Source organism: Poecilia latipinna, unplaced genomic scaffold (genome assembly GCF_001443285.1).
Source record: "Poecilia latipinna isolate Pla-1442-1.1 unplaced genomic scaffold, P_latipinna-1.0 Scaffold2368, whole genome shotgun sequence".
Lineage (NCBI taxonomy): Eukaryota > Metazoa > Chordata > Actinopteri > Cyprinodontiformes > Poeciliidae > Poecilia > Poecilia latipinna.
Window position 1 is genome coordinate 46,590 of NW_015114984.1, and position 15,154 is coordinate 61,743.

Below are 15,154 nucleotides of genomic sequence, written 5' to 3' on the forward strand. Positions count from 1 at the left end.
AAATAATGAAAAATAATGCACGAAAACAAATTCATATTAATTTAGAAACAACAATACTAATGTTTTACCTCAGAAGAGTTTTCAATAGGGTTCAATGCAGCGCTTTCTTAATTTTTTTCCAGAGCTGCATATAAAATCTCTCACCGAAATATCTTTCTCAAATTGTTTTATAATACCTCTTAGCTCAGTAAAATCAAGATCTATCATTGATTACAGCTGCAAACTTTTCTAGCCTGAATAAAATGAAAATAATTAACTAACTGACCAAAACTCAACAAATCAGGAAGATAAGCTGACATGGTGTCTAAGAACTATTAATTATTTCTCAACAATTACAGATTCAAACATTATATATTCGTTTTATGTAAGTGTTAATTATTTGCAATGTATACCATGTTGCCATAAACTGGAAAAGACCCAAGCGATAACCGTGTGATAAAGTTAAGGGTGTTTCCAGACATTATGGTTCAGGATACTCAATTAGATCGGGAACCAAACTTTAAACATTTGTTATGTGTTCAGTTTGCGCGTTTCTTTTTCACACCATAATGTCAGACGACCCAAACGCTTTGAAAAACTCGGGCGACATTCACAACTATGTGGTTGAAGAGCCACGGAGGGTGTAGAGGTAAACCTTGTGTTAAACCATTACATAAGAATGTTGTAAAGTCATTATGTTGTAAAGTCATGATGATTACTGTTTAACCTCACAACAGAGCTGCTTTCTCTCAGTCAGAGAGTTTAAGTGAAAACTTTTCATCCCTGAAAGGTGAAGGTAATGACTAGTGGTTAAAGCATTCTGTGTTATCCAGCTTTCGGATACTGGATCGTCTCTCTGAGCAGCACAGCTCGCTAATATTAGCTGCATAAATCAGCACTTCTTTGTGTTTTTGGCACTCACTTTGTCAAAGTCAGACTCCGCCTGAGTGGTGTTGGGACTTAGCTGGTTGTGTAACCTTGGGTCTGTGACGGCTTTATCAACATCGAAGCCGAAGAAGAGCGCTTTGAGAATCACCTTTAAAACAGCAAACATGTCCAACATTGTAGAAAGAACAAAAAAAGGTAAATGGAAATGTTCACATCTTTACGGTTTAGGTGAGAACGTGTTTTACCTGAGCGATGGAAGTAGTGATTTTTGTTCCTCCTGAACCTCCGACTACCATTTTGACATTGTTGTTTTTGTCAAAAAGGATTGTTGGACACATAGACGACATCGGCCTTTTCCCTGTTAACAGAATGCAAGGGTTAATTATACTTACAGATAAATAAAAACAAAGCAAATTACCTGCTATTTTCTATTTTGTCCAAGCCAAAGTAAATGTTACTTCATACAAATAAACTACATGTTGAACAGTTTTATTTTCAAAGTGTCATTTTTTTTTGTAATACAACTCATGTAGTTAACATAAATTTGAAGGAGGATGTTGGAAAAACTGAAAAAAACTAACATATTTTAAGCCTTGGTGTTTTCCCATCAAAAACTTAAATTAGAAAATAATATATTATTCCCCTCCACAGTTCTGAACTTTTATACTTGTCAGATAAAATACTTATAAAATACACAGAAACTTTATAGTAGTGTGACAAAATGTCTCCAAGGTCAAAGGGCATGAATAATAGAAGCTGAAATTTGATTAACGAGTTATAAGCTGCCTGTGATCGGATGAGCCATAAATCATTACGTGATTCAGCATTTAGAAAAGTGGTGTGAGGTTTTAATAATCAGAACCATCAATCACTGAAGTGATCAATCATTAATAAACAGAAGGAAAATAGAGCTTTGCAAAACGACATAACCTGATAACATTTAGGCTGACTTCCAAGTAAAGTTACTTAAGAATTAAGATAAAGAGCCATCCTCCTGAAACACATGCTCCACCTTGATAAATGTCAAGGTGGAAAAGTGAGCAGAAGGGAGTTAATTTAAAAATTATCTGATCTTTACAAAGCTTTATAACTGTTTCAATCTAACCTCAAGCTTTAAGTTACCAAAGTCCTCGAACGGAGCTTATTCTGGTAGAGAAGTATTAGATAAATACGGATTATTTAAGAGAATAATCTGTATTAGTTTCAACTCAACAACATCACACCCATATTCTGACTCACTAAACGTCTTTGATTTGTGCAACAAATCTGCTGTGAAGTTCATCATTGGATCAGCTAGAAGACCCAGGACATGTGAAGGACCATGACCTTCACAATGGTGGAAAAATTCATTATGAGGCAAAACATTATGACTGTCTGATGGTCATGGTCTTTACTCTTGAACTCTCTCCAGATGAACCTTTGTGGGCTGCACTCAGGTTAGAGGTTGTTTTTCTGCAGCTGCTCAGGAACCAAACTCCCTCTCCAATGTTTAGGATTTCCTTATATTTGATATAAAACTCATGTGTGGCTCTGTCTGTCAGAGCCAACTTACACAGATTTAGACCAACCACAATAACTTCATTTTGGATAAACAAATAAATATGACGGTCTTTCATTCCTCTTCATTTTTACACTAATATCCTATTTAAATTTTCTAATCATTGTTTCCACTAACTTTACAACTGTCTTGGTGTTCTTGTTGGTTCACTGTTGCTGTTTTCCAATCTATACTGTATAGATAACATTTACTGACTGCAGCAACATTTCAGAGAGTTATTATGTCATTTTGAAGCTTTGGTTTAGTTGTTCTCGAATAATTAAAATAGCTTAAATAAAAGTATTAAGCATACTTTTGCACCCTCTGATCCATTTTAGATACACAACTTACACCTGCACAAAAAGTTAAACATCTACCTGGCTTGATGAAGTTGCTTGGGGAAGGAGGAACATCGAACCCATTAATGATATATGGCGAGCTGAAGTCATCCATCTCATTGTTAAGAATGATTCCTGTAGATCCTGACATGACTTTGGAGCCCAAACTGCAGGAAGACAATAACTGATCAGATATGAAAGGGACAAGAGCTACAACAGATTAATTAGGAGGTCTTACTAGTGGTTGATGGTGCTGGTGGCAGCCACCGCACTCCCATCCTCTGAAACGACGGACAGGTGAGACGTCCCGTGGTTTTCAGGAAGCCAGAACTGTGGCTCGTAGTACTCCATGGGATGGGTGGTATCATCCGTAATCTTCGCCCGCATGACGTCAGCATACGAAGTGGAGGTCATGTTCTTGATCAACTTTTGGAAGAAAACAGCTGATTAAGTTGAGAACTGTGCTAAACAAACAGAACAACACAGAGCTATAAGGTGTTTGCTTATCTTGCTCCCTAAGTTACTGTGAGTTTGAGTCTTGTGCTTTTTGTTCATTTAGTTTTGTTTATCTTATCCTCATGTTCTCCAAACCTTGTCAGTTCATCAAACCACTAAGAAATTTCCAAACATTAAGGTCTTTGTACATTTTGGACTGAATGTCGGTAAAGAAATGATTTGGCTTTGGATAAAAAAGAGCAATAACAAGCTTTTGTCAGCAACTTAAATACAACCTGCGTTTGCTAGCAATGGATGATTTAGTCCTAACTAGACTGGAGTCATTTAATTGAGTTGTGACACACATTTCTTCTCTGTTCTGTAAAAATGTAGCAGGGATACAAAGTTCTTGAGTCACCAGGTTGTGCAATCTGCAGATTGCCATGTTTCCGAGATTCCCTTCTTATCTACAGCAAGCACATGTGGCTTACTTTGTTTCATTTTCTTTCTGTATCAATTCCTAGACAGGTAAAAGGTCAACTTTAACCTCCCATGCCCCCACCACTCTATTAGTCACTGCACAACAAAAACGAACATACTTCCCGTAACTTACATCTTCAATCTGGAGAAACTTTGGATCGCCAAGCAAAGTTCTCTTTGCATAAGCGAAGCGAAAGGCCTCCACAATGCGGTGGAAAGTTAGGATCTTTTTCTCCTTGGTCGCCATGCTGTCTGCGCTGAAGTTGTATCCTGCAGACACACATAACCGCAATTAGAGCTTGATTAAAACTAAGGATTTCGTAATCTATTTGTATACTTTTGGGTTCAAATACAAATTGACTTGGCGCGCAATGTGTTTTCATTTAGTTCCACATGTGTGCTACGCCGAGGTGAAAGCCCCAGAAGGAAGACAGTTCAGGACTTTTTCGGTCTTAGCTTCGGGACAGAAGCAGGCGTCACGGCACATCAGAGCGCTTTATTCTACGCTGACTGAAATGTGAGTCAAGCCTGAACAAGTCATCTGTGTCCAATTAGAAGTAAATTAGTGGGATTACTGTTCGGGTGTCTGAGGCAGTGGGGTACAGTGAGTGGGCGGCCAGTCAAAGGGAAAGGGAGCGGGTTTTGATGATTAATTATTTTAGAGGAAAGTTTCTCTAATCCTCAGTGGCAGATACTGTCACTGCTCCGACACGAAGCCGAGGCAGCGTGACGGTGTCTTCACAGACCAGCAGCTTGAATGTTACGGCCCAGCCAGCAACAAGCTAAATCAGACAGATGACGTCAGCAGAACAAAGAAAAAGGTTTTCAGTTCGAAAACAAGTAGCATTTTAATAATCAGCGCTTATTCCACATCTAAGCCCATATAAGGGCAAATAGAGCGCATCCCTGTTAAAAATCTGTGTTTTTCACCAGCTCCCAGTTACATAACCCATCCTATTTCTGGTTGAATTAAGAGAAAAGACCCTTTAAAGAGAGGATTTCCTGTACACGTCCCTCAGAGCCGACTCCTTTCTGTGAGAGCGGCTGGAAGGCAGCTCACGCTGCAGCACATTTTCTCCCACTCAGGATGTTTTTGGACGGCGTAATAAGGCTTACCATTCAGGATGTTTAATATCAGCGATAGCACAGGGCCGCTAGCGGGGGCATTGGGAACAACCATGGCGTACTCCCCCACATTCACCCTTAAAGGGCTTTCATCCAAGACAGGCTCATAATCCCTCAGATCTTCCTTTGTGATGATGCCGCCTAAACATGGATTGACAAACACTGTGAATACATTTCTGAGCAGAAAAGGGGGAACAAATTCTCCTTATCCTGCAAATAGGAGGCGCAGCGAAGCCCGTAGAGCAGAAATTAAATAAAATGCAGACTTTTATCTGAAGATGGAAACATTGGGTTGAATTTGAAACTTTTGTGGCATTAAGAGTTACTGCACAAGATCATTTGCAACAGATTCTAAGAAGGACTTGGAACAGGAATCCTTTGATTTTCCAGAATAGACAACATCTGTTACTTGAAACTTCTTAAAAGTCAAGTCAGCTTTTATAAAACTGGTTAATTACAAATACTGCTGACTTTTTAAAGATTTTTTTTTGCAACTACATCCACAAACTTAAATATTATTTTTTGGGTTTTTACGCGAAAGATCAAAGAAAGTATGAGACGACTTTTATCATGAAAGGATTTCTGATGAGTGGCAGCATTATGCTGTGGGGACAGAGATGCCGATTAGTTGATGGAAAGGTGGATGGAGCAAAATACAGAGAAATCCTTAAAGATAAAAACCTGTTTGAGGCTGCAAAAGTTTTTAATTTGTAGCAAGAAAATTATCCTAAACACACAACATGAGCTGTAGTGTAATGTTTTAGCTCCAAGCATTTATTTGTGTTAAAAGTTCAAACTCAGTTGAACTTTTTTGGGGGGCCAAGATTTGAAAATTGATGTTCACAGATGATCTCCATCAAATTTAAATGATATTTTCAGCCACAAAAAAGGAAAGAAAAAGCACAATCTCCAAATGTAAAGATAGAAAGTGTTAATACAAATACATGCCACTTGTTTTGTGTTTTTATAGTCTATTTGTTTTTTTGGATCAGCTTTGCTAAGACACTATATAATAACATCCTGTTTTCTCCATCCAATCTGCTAAAGCTATGCTGCTTTGCAAACAAGAAAAGACAGAAATTTCAGACTCTTTGTCTAGACGTAGCCCGAAAAAGACCTTTTTATATTTTAAAAGTTCATGGAACATTTCCTTCCACATTACTTTGTCTTACAACTACTTTACTACATAAAACTCCAATAAAATCTAATTAAGTTTGAGCTTTTAGCACAACAAAGCGAAAGCTATTTCAAGGGGAAATGAGTACTTTCACAGGTTGCTGTGTGTAGCAACAATATGAAATGATTTAATAGTAAGAACCAACGATACCTGCAGCCTGAATATCCTTCACAAGCTCATCTGACAGTTGTCCTGTATAAAACTCCTCTGCTCCTTTCTCGGCGATTTTCCTGTATGTTCCTGCCAGCCTGGTGAATTTAATGATGTCATTTTCTTTCAACACGCTGCCGTTTTTCGCGCAAAACACTTCACTGAAAGAGGACAAGCAAGATCATGTCAGACAGAGAACGTTATCTATGAAGCAGAGAGCTAAATAAAGGTGATGTCTCTCACCAGAGGGCTGTGTCATTCACGATGAGTTCCTTGTTTCTATCAATCGCGATCGCCATCGCCTTGCCCATTGGAAATCCTTTCTCTGCAAGCTCGATGCTTGGCTGAAACAAATCTTTCCAGGGCAGTTTGCCATATCGTTTGTGGGCCATGTCGTAACCCCGAAGCTCTCCGGGAACAGCGATGGACAACGCTCCTAAAGACCAAGAAACGGTTGAAAAGTTTAGATTTTTAGGGGAGCTTTCACTCATCTTATTTGATCTTTTTGTATTTCTGAACAGAAGAAACGTCCTATAAATAAATCTGCGTGCTTTGCAGTTACAAAATGTCTAAACATGAAACAGCAATCAACAATTTATTGGGGGGCAACATCCCATATCAAGATATACAAGGAGAATAAAGGGCAGTTCCAAATCACATTTTAAGGCAGGAGGACCAATAAACGTCAGCTTATTTCCATTTCTACGTTTGGACATTACCTTTCTGGGATAAATTTGTGTCGTTTTTAAACATGTCCTGCGTTGCATTGTGGGGCGCCGTCTCCCGTGCATCAATTACCTCAACCTTTCCTGCATAGAAGTCACATAATTTCCTTCAGTTTGTTTGATTTGTGGAGATGCAGAGATGTGACAAGTCTTGTGGTGAGAAATGTGTGTTGTACCAGTTTTTGCATCATAGATGGTGAGGAAAAGACCTCCTCCTATGCCCATACTGTGAGCATTTATTAATCCAACACATAGCAGCGACGCTATTGAGGCATCCACTGCAGATCCTCCTTTCAGGAGAATGTCCCTACAGTGCAAACAATTAAAAAAAAAACACATAGAGACAGCTTTATTCTCTGCGTAGGTGGTCACAGTCGTAACTCAAACAGGTTTTTATATCAATGTTGTCGAAACAAGCTCTCACCTGCCAACCTCTGAGCAGGGGCCCGCATCTGCTGCTACTGCTGCTTTCCAGGAGCCATTGGCTCTGTTGCTCTTCAGGCCAAAGAAAACACCCAGAAATATGGCGAGGCATGCTAACAGCAGCACTGCAAGGGCCACTATTATTACTTTCTTAGCCATTTTGAATCTTCGGGGAACCTAACAATTTGTCTGGAGAGGGGAACAAAAGACAAATGTAAATGTGAAACATTTGCTTTGTCATTTGACTTAAAAAAAAAAAAAAAGGCTGGACTTATTTGAATACAGTCATTGGTAACAAAGACTCACAAGTCAAGTCAAATCAGTTATTGTCATGATTCACTTGTGTTTGTTTAATATTCCTGGATTTATTTTTGACATCAAGATTTCAGTTCATTTCTGTTTTCAGTATTGTTGTTGGAGTCTTACCACATAGTTTATACTTTGTGTTTAGTCCAGCTCTTTCTCCTTGGTATTCTCACCTGGACCAAGTGTCCTCTCTACCCTCTCCTCGATATTTAAGCTCTTTCATTTTTATTGTTTCCCACTTTTTTAATGTAATTTCTTAAAATCATTCTGCATTTGGATCTTACTGCAAACCCATTCAATTGATTCTTAATGTGATAAAAAAAAAACTTTGAGTTTAGCTTTGTGTGTAACTCAAAACAGAGGAGAGATGTTATCATTAAAAACTGAATCGAGAAACTGCCGTAAACACATAACACATCTGTTATTCATTGTTCATCATCCATTTATCTAGTATTATTACTTTTCTCGCTGAGTTGGTTGTTCATCTGCATATTGAGAATAATATTATGAATTTTTGGTGAGGTTTTTATTACACTCAAATGTTTAGGTGCCTCTGACTAATCAGCAATGAAACTGTAACAAAGAAAGCCAATTATTGGGGATATGTTTGTATTTCTCTCTTTATAAAGAGTCATGGTAACATAGAATCATATATTGCAGATGTTTTAAGCAACTCAACATAGAAATATAAACTCCTCCCTGATTAAAGAAGACACTCTTTCCTACTTTACAGAAAACACAGATTAAGCTGTTTAGGGATATTTCTGGTGGCAACAAAAAACAAAGTCATGATGTGAAATCAAAATAGCGCCACCTATAGCTGTTATGAAGGTAATGCTGCATTGACAGCGACATATTTCTTGAGCAGCTTTTCTACCTTAGCAGATGGTTTGCATAAATAAGCAGCTAATATCAGCTTGTGTTACTATAAAAAGAACAAAAATGGAAAAAAAATAAAAATATTAGACAAGTACGACTGAATTTAGCAGATGTTCATTATCTGTTTTTGCTTAAATCTTAAATATTACAACAGATACTAATCATAACGAGCTAGAGAGTTTTAGCCACAGCAGGAATCAGTGTTGTGTTAATGTTCGAAACATTAACGCAACAATGTTTCGTCTGAATATTTCTACTTTCAGGAAATGAGAAGTAAGCAGCAGAGCTACTCTAATTGGAAACATCAAATATAAATGTATTTATCTCTTTTGAACTTTGTGAACTACATTTGAAGTTTCAGTCAGTCACAGGTCTGCAGAGGAATATTTGAGATCTGGGAGTCACTGTACCATACTTGCTGTGCTTTCCAAAGCCCAAATGACACCAAAAAATAAATAAATAAATAAATAAAATGTCTGGAGTGTTTCAAGTTTATCCCCTAAAACCGTCAGGCTGATTCTTTGCTCTGTCACAGAAGTGTACCCAGATTATGTAACAGGGGGGTGAGCTGATTTAGTTGAACCAGGGTTGCATGCTGCTCTACAGAAATCACTTACAGGAAGTAAGTTTCTGATTTTCACATCTGATACTATCAGGATGGCTCTAATTATTCAGTTTTTAGTCTAACAAAACCATAAACAAATTGAGGGAATTGTTTACCTCTTTAAAGATAAAAAAAAGGGAAAATCTCTTACCCTGGTTCTCCTTGGAGCTTTTGCTGCAGGCTGTGCCTGGTTTGCCAGCAGCTTATAGGTGATGCATTTATATCACAGTCATTAAACTTTAACCCATCCCACAATAAACCCTCTAACCTGAGTCATCATTAGTGGTAAACAAGGACAGACCGAACAAGGAGAAACAACCCAGAAAAACAGCCTAAAAGTTATTTTGTTCACAATGTTCACTTTGATGAACCCAGGCTCAGTTACTGCAACACCCTGAAACATATGGAGTAACACGACCTGCAGGCAAAAGTTTTTCTTTTATCTACAGTGATACTTAAAGAGATGTGTGACAAATATTAACTTTCAGAAGCGTCTCTTTGTTAGTCATTCACTTTAAATGGATGATGTAGGGAGAAAACGTTTTGCAATGGTTGTGTTGCACAACTCTACCCAGGAAAAATAGGGGGAAAATACTCAGGGGGAAAATAGGGATTTCTTTATAATAAAATGTTTCACAAGCCTTTTCATGGGGGAGTTTTAGATAAAGTGCACACTAAATGAGAAAATAAATAAATAAATAAAAAATAAAAGCTTTCATGAAGGTGAGGGAAAGGATCACATCTCCTGAGTGAGGAGGGGAAAACGATGCTAAAACTGAATTGTTTGAAGACGAAGCCTGCAGTAAATAAGCAACCAGACCAGCTGGCGTGGACACCATCAGGGACATTTGACTGTGAGCTTTGGCATCAACACTTTTCTGTCTTATCCTGTGGTAACTAACTCATTGCTCTCTGAACAACTAATGTCTAAACCTGATGATTCCTCCACCGCTTCTACTCTAAGCTCAGACGCCACGTGAAGCTTTGCCTGTCAATAGTTGAGACAAGCGGCTTAGAGGAGGAATAGTTCAGATAAAATCACAAAGAATGTCATTTTTTGATGTAATTATATCTCATTGTAAGAGATATCATTACTCTGCCACCGTATTTCCACCTTTAGTATGTTACAACCACATAACTTAAAGCTGCAGGAGGTAACTTTTATGAAAATGTAGTTTTATGCATCTGTTAAAATGTCCTGCCAGTCGAACAAATGAAAGAGAATCTATAAAAATAAAATAATGCTCTTCCACTTTCTTCTTGTAGTAGGAGAGTCTTAGTATGTCATTAATGCTTTTGTACACAGTCCTCACAGATTTGTTAATGGGATTATGTAACAGACAAAACATATTGTTTGTTGTTCAGTGAAAGAAAAATGGTGCAAAGTTCACTTTTTTAAATGAAAAAATAAAATATTAAGTTCACCTTTATGTGATTTATCACACAGACCACATGTGTCAAACTCAAGTCTGGCCTCAAGACTGTATAGACCACACCAATAAAACTTCGAGATAATAGCTGCGTGTTTAGATATTACTTATTATTTCAACTCAAATCAACTTTTATTTGCACAGTGCCAAATTATATTAATGAAAAAAGTCATATTCTGTAATATTTTAAGAGTTTATCAGGTAGTTTTATTAATACTTATAGCACATTCATAATTTTGATGTTAAAATGAGTCTGACACCCCTGACCAAGGCCAAGAAAAGGAAAGATCAGGAATGCAGTTGTGGAGATGTTTAAAATAAGAGCTATGCTATAAAAAAAATATGTCTAACGTTGTTCGTTTCACAGAGCAAGCATCTTCCCAAAACGGAAAGAGTGACACGACTGCAACCTCAGCAAGATCTGGGGGTCCATCTCTACTGTCAGCCCTGGTATTTAGAGACGCAGCTAATAGTGCCATGGTAACTTCTGGATGAACTGCAGAGATACACAACCCAGGTGGAAAAAAGTTGTAAACAGGACAGCTATTAGCTGTCCACAAATCTGGCCTTTACAGAAGACTGACAGAAAGAAGGATCTTAAAAAAAAAATAAAAACATTCAGCGCATTACCGGCTACAATCCAGTTCTTAAAACTATTTTTAGAAACATTTTTTAAAGATAACTTTATGAAAAACTAGCGGCCATACAATTGCTAACAAACTGTTTATCATAGTTTTCCATTTTTCAAGTGATGCAAATTGTGAAATTTTAACTCCTTGCTTGTTACATGCAATGTGACACAACTCTGTTTCTCCTTGTTGCACAACTCAAAGCAGAAAGTGTGTTTAGGATGTCCAATGTGTGAATTTTTTTTTTGACTCAGCATTGACTGAGCAGCAGGTAATTCAGCAAAGGGTATTTTTATGGGGAGGTAATTGTATCCCTTTTATGACACGCCATAAAGTCATCCCGACCTTGAGCAATCACTTTTTTCTAGCCGAACAGCTGAGAGTCACTGAATAAAACCATAAAAACAAAAGAAGAGAAAGGTGTGCTTGCAAAACAAATATTACATTACAAAATTAAGCATAAAAGTTAGGTATTTAACTTTTTATGCTTAAAAAGTTAAATATGATGGGGGCAAGATGCAATTAGAAACTTGTGTACTGTTAACTAAAATAAAAACTCACAGTTTGCTCAATGCGTGAAGTTTAACGAGGAGGCATTACGCAGTTTCCAGACATTTATCATAGTTTTCCATTTTATAGCACAACTAAGTAACTATGTTACCTTCAGTCAGACGAAATATGAGACAATGGGAACATTTCAAAAAGAGGATATGACTGATTATGTACTTGATGTGCTGCTGCCTCTTCTGCCCCCTCCAGCAGAACTTTGGGCTGAAACTGTTTCCTCATTTACTGACGTTGGGTCGGCATGGTCAAGCGGCAGAGATGCGCTCATCAGTCATGATGCTGGCAATCGTCACGGAGTGATGAAACTGAAATTCAAACATACTTTATTGGCTTGTAAAGATTTAATTAGACTTTCACACATAGCTTCAAACCAAGCAAACTTTCAGTTTTGCAGGTTTGTTTCTGTTTCAGTTGTATTGTACAGGATAAATGTCACATTAAAGGTGATGAAAGGAAGGAAATGATGTACCTCAGTCTTATTTTTACCACAATACATTCAGGTTATTTTCAACAGTGGTCCATACACTTGAGAACCAGGCAGAGAGGTGTTTTCCTCTTCTCCTTCCCCTGTGTATTTCTCCGTGTGCTTCCTTATTAACACAGTTCACATCCTGCACACAAAGAAATCACAACATCCTGACGCATCCATCTGTGCTGCATAGGTGCAAAGGCAATCAGGAGGCTGCACTGTAAATCAGCTCCTGTGCAGGTATTCAGGAGGCAGGTCTTCACAGACACATCAATATGATGCCAGCTTTATGCTTGACAGTGCACAGAAGAGAAGCTGTGTGGGGGGCAAATTAGCTTTAGGTATTCTCACACCTGTGCCAGGATTTTCTTTTGAGTTTAAAAAATGTTTTTCGACTGAGCTAATCTGAGCAAACAACGGACGGCCGAGCCTACGGATAAAACTGGAGAGCATTAAACTTTATTTCCTTTAGAGAGCACCAGCCACATTTCTATGACTGATTGTAGAAACAAATGCATTTGCAGATGTATCCAATTCACTTTGTGCCGCCGTTATCAGGAATGACAGATGTCCCTTACAGGGGATGGTTGTCCTGTGTAAAATTTATCACAAGTACATGTTTTTCAGCTCAGAGAAGAAACCAACAGAGCGGCACAGACAAAATGTAACCTTATCAGCAGGAAAATACAACACTAATAGAATTAAAATGAGCCCTGCTCTCTTCCTGGCTCCACTGGTGGATTTATTTTCACAAAACAAAACAAAAAACATTACTCAGGTTTCAAAATTTGCTTTTCACAACTTTTTTAGTTTAAGGAAAAGTGTGACAGAATGAGAAGGATTTATCTGTTTATAGAGTGAACTGATATAGATCAGTTCACTCTGAGACAATGCTAAACACTGATTGCTTGCCCATTTGAAATCAACAGTTTGTGATTTTTTGTTACACGAAGAAGTTCATATGATGCAGCTTTTAAGTTGAAGGCTATCGATCTGGCAGTACATAAACTCGGCGTGAACGAATCCATGGTTCGGCGCTGAAGCGGCGGAAGTACCAGCAGCTTATATATGTACGTTTCCAGTTTTTTTTTTTTTTACTTTTAGTGAGGGGCACTCTATCGTCCGGAAAATACGGTATATTAAATTACCTTACATCAGTATGAATCCACTCAAGTATCTGTTTCACTCTACGTCCCAAAAATCTTCTCTTGGCGATCGGTCTGCAGAAGTCCGCCATGTCTGTGTTGTTCTTTACCAGTTTGAATCCAAGGAAGATGAGACTGAGTGACAATAGTGGTCATTTATTGCTATATATTTTTTTAAATCTAACTTTCTAATTATGTTATATTATTTTAAGTTTACTGCACTTTCTGTAATATAAAAGGTATTTCAGTCTTCAGTCGCAGTTAGACCAAAATGATCATGCAGTCAATAAAATGTGGACTAAATAGCCTTTCTGGTTCTTGACCCTGTTATTTGCAAGAAGGACAATTTGGCACCAGCCGTGTTTAAAGATGATCAACAGTACTAGCATGAAAGTGATATAATGTGTTATCTAATATGTAATAATTGGTTGGAGTAGCTCATGTTTGAAGGCTTTATTTTCTTTTGTTTTATATTTCAAATGTTTGGCATGGTTAGAGCCTTTTGCAAACAAAATGTGTCACTTTGACCATGAGTGTCGGTGTTTCGGCCTGCGTGTTAACTGTTTTGAAAATGTGAGGTTGACGGCTTCATTAAAGCAATCGAGAAAAATGTAAACAAATGTTTGAGTTTCCTCACAGACATTTATTCAGCTCTGCAGGTCTGGTAACGAACCATTTATTTGACTCAGGAATGGACTGAAATAAGGAAAGAAAACCAACTCAGTTCATTAAATAACTTCAAAGTATGTTTTGCTTCATGTAAACAAAGAAAATCTTCTCAGTATTTGTGTTTGTATTTTTTTAATTTCAGTTAATCACAAGTTACCTGGAATACATGAGTGTTTTGGAATATAAAATTGGAGTATCTCCACAAAACGATGACATGTTTGATTACATTTCACTGTATCTTCCCTTTGCCCATTTGTCATCAATAAAACCAGATAGAAACTGCATAAAACTGGAGAATCCAGGAACAAAAGTATTTAACTTTTAGTGTTGGTGTGTTCTCTTTGTCTATTACTAATTAGATTAAATGTATGTAAAAATAAACCAGAGTACGTGGAGAAAACTAATTCAGAGAACCTATGCATGTGTGAGGAAAAAAATATCAGAAAAACAAGTTGTATGTTGTCTTTATCATCAATTATGTTTTGATCCCTGGGATAAAGTCAGGACCAAAGCCCAACCAAAATCAAGACACAGATTTTGGTTGGTACACAGAATATAATTTTTTCAAATATCTGACTAAACTAACCTGGGTCATTTGAGCACAACAATGTATATTTTCCTGGTGTTTGCTGAATATTTTTTTATTTTAAACGTTGTCGGTGGATGACGCCTGTAAAATCCCTTGTCCAGGAGCAGAACTCAATACATTATAACAGTTTAAAACAATTAAAGAAATACTAAAATTATATATTATGAAAATTAAGCATAAGTAGTCATATAAATAATTATAAAAGAATCAATAAATTGAATTAAAAATAATTTTTATATATTTTCCAACTCCATTGAAATGTGTCCCTAGTTTTTGTCAACACCGTCAGAAATGAAAATAATGTAAAAAAAAAAAAAAAACATCAGGCATTATTGGGGGGCACCAGAACTTCTGAAGACCCCATGATCACTTCTTTTCTCTTCCTTTGCTAAGAGGGCTAGTTAGCTCTGGTTAGCTTATGTTATTCTTTAGTTTTTTCTTCTGTTTTATTCCTAAATTGCTCGTCACAACCATGATGTGTCAACACCATAACTGACAATTTACAAAACTTTGATGAAATTTTGTGAAATAAAAGCTTAATTTTGGTAAACTATAAAGATTTAATGGACCTGATTAGCTACAATATGGCTCATCAGCCATATTGTAGCTA

General features: G+C 37.2%; 1 protein-coding gene across 1 annotated transcript in view; it reads right to left on the reverse strand.

The window, feature by feature from the left end:
* Window positions 1-9,273, reverse strand: part of LOC106937524 (gamma-glutamyltranspeptidase 1-like) — a 14,883-nt gene extending 5,610 nt beyond the window's left edge. The window contains exons 1-12 of the mRNA XM_015019070.1: window positions 9,198-9,273; window positions 7,259-7,446; window positions 7,011-7,141; window positions 6,829-6,918; window positions 6,353-6,545; window positions 6,110-6,270; window positions 4,774-4,923; window positions 3,791-3,927; window positions 2,981-3,168; window positions 2,782-2,909; window positions 1,113-1,225; window positions 902-1,015 (exon numbers count right to left, since the gene is read on the reverse strand). Coding sequence (XP_014874556.1) covers window positions 902-1,015; window positions 1,113-1,225; window positions 2,782-2,909; window positions 2,981-3,168; window positions 3,791-3,927; window positions 4,774-4,923; window positions 6,110-6,270; window positions 6,353-6,545; window positions 6,829-6,918; window positions 7,011-7,141; window positions 7,259-7,416 — 1,563 coding nt within the window. The 5' untranslated portion in view covers window positions 7,417-7,446; window positions 9,198-9,273. The remainder of the gene's footprint in view (window positions 1-901; window positions 1,016-1,112; window positions 1,226-2,781; window positions 2,910-2,980; window positions 3,169-3,790; window positions 3,928-4,773; window positions 4,924-6,109; window positions 6,271-6,352; window positions 6,546-6,828; window positions 6,919-7,010; window positions 7,142-7,258; window positions 7,447-9,197) is intronic.
* Window positions 9,274-15,154: the final 5,881 nt, after the last annotated feature.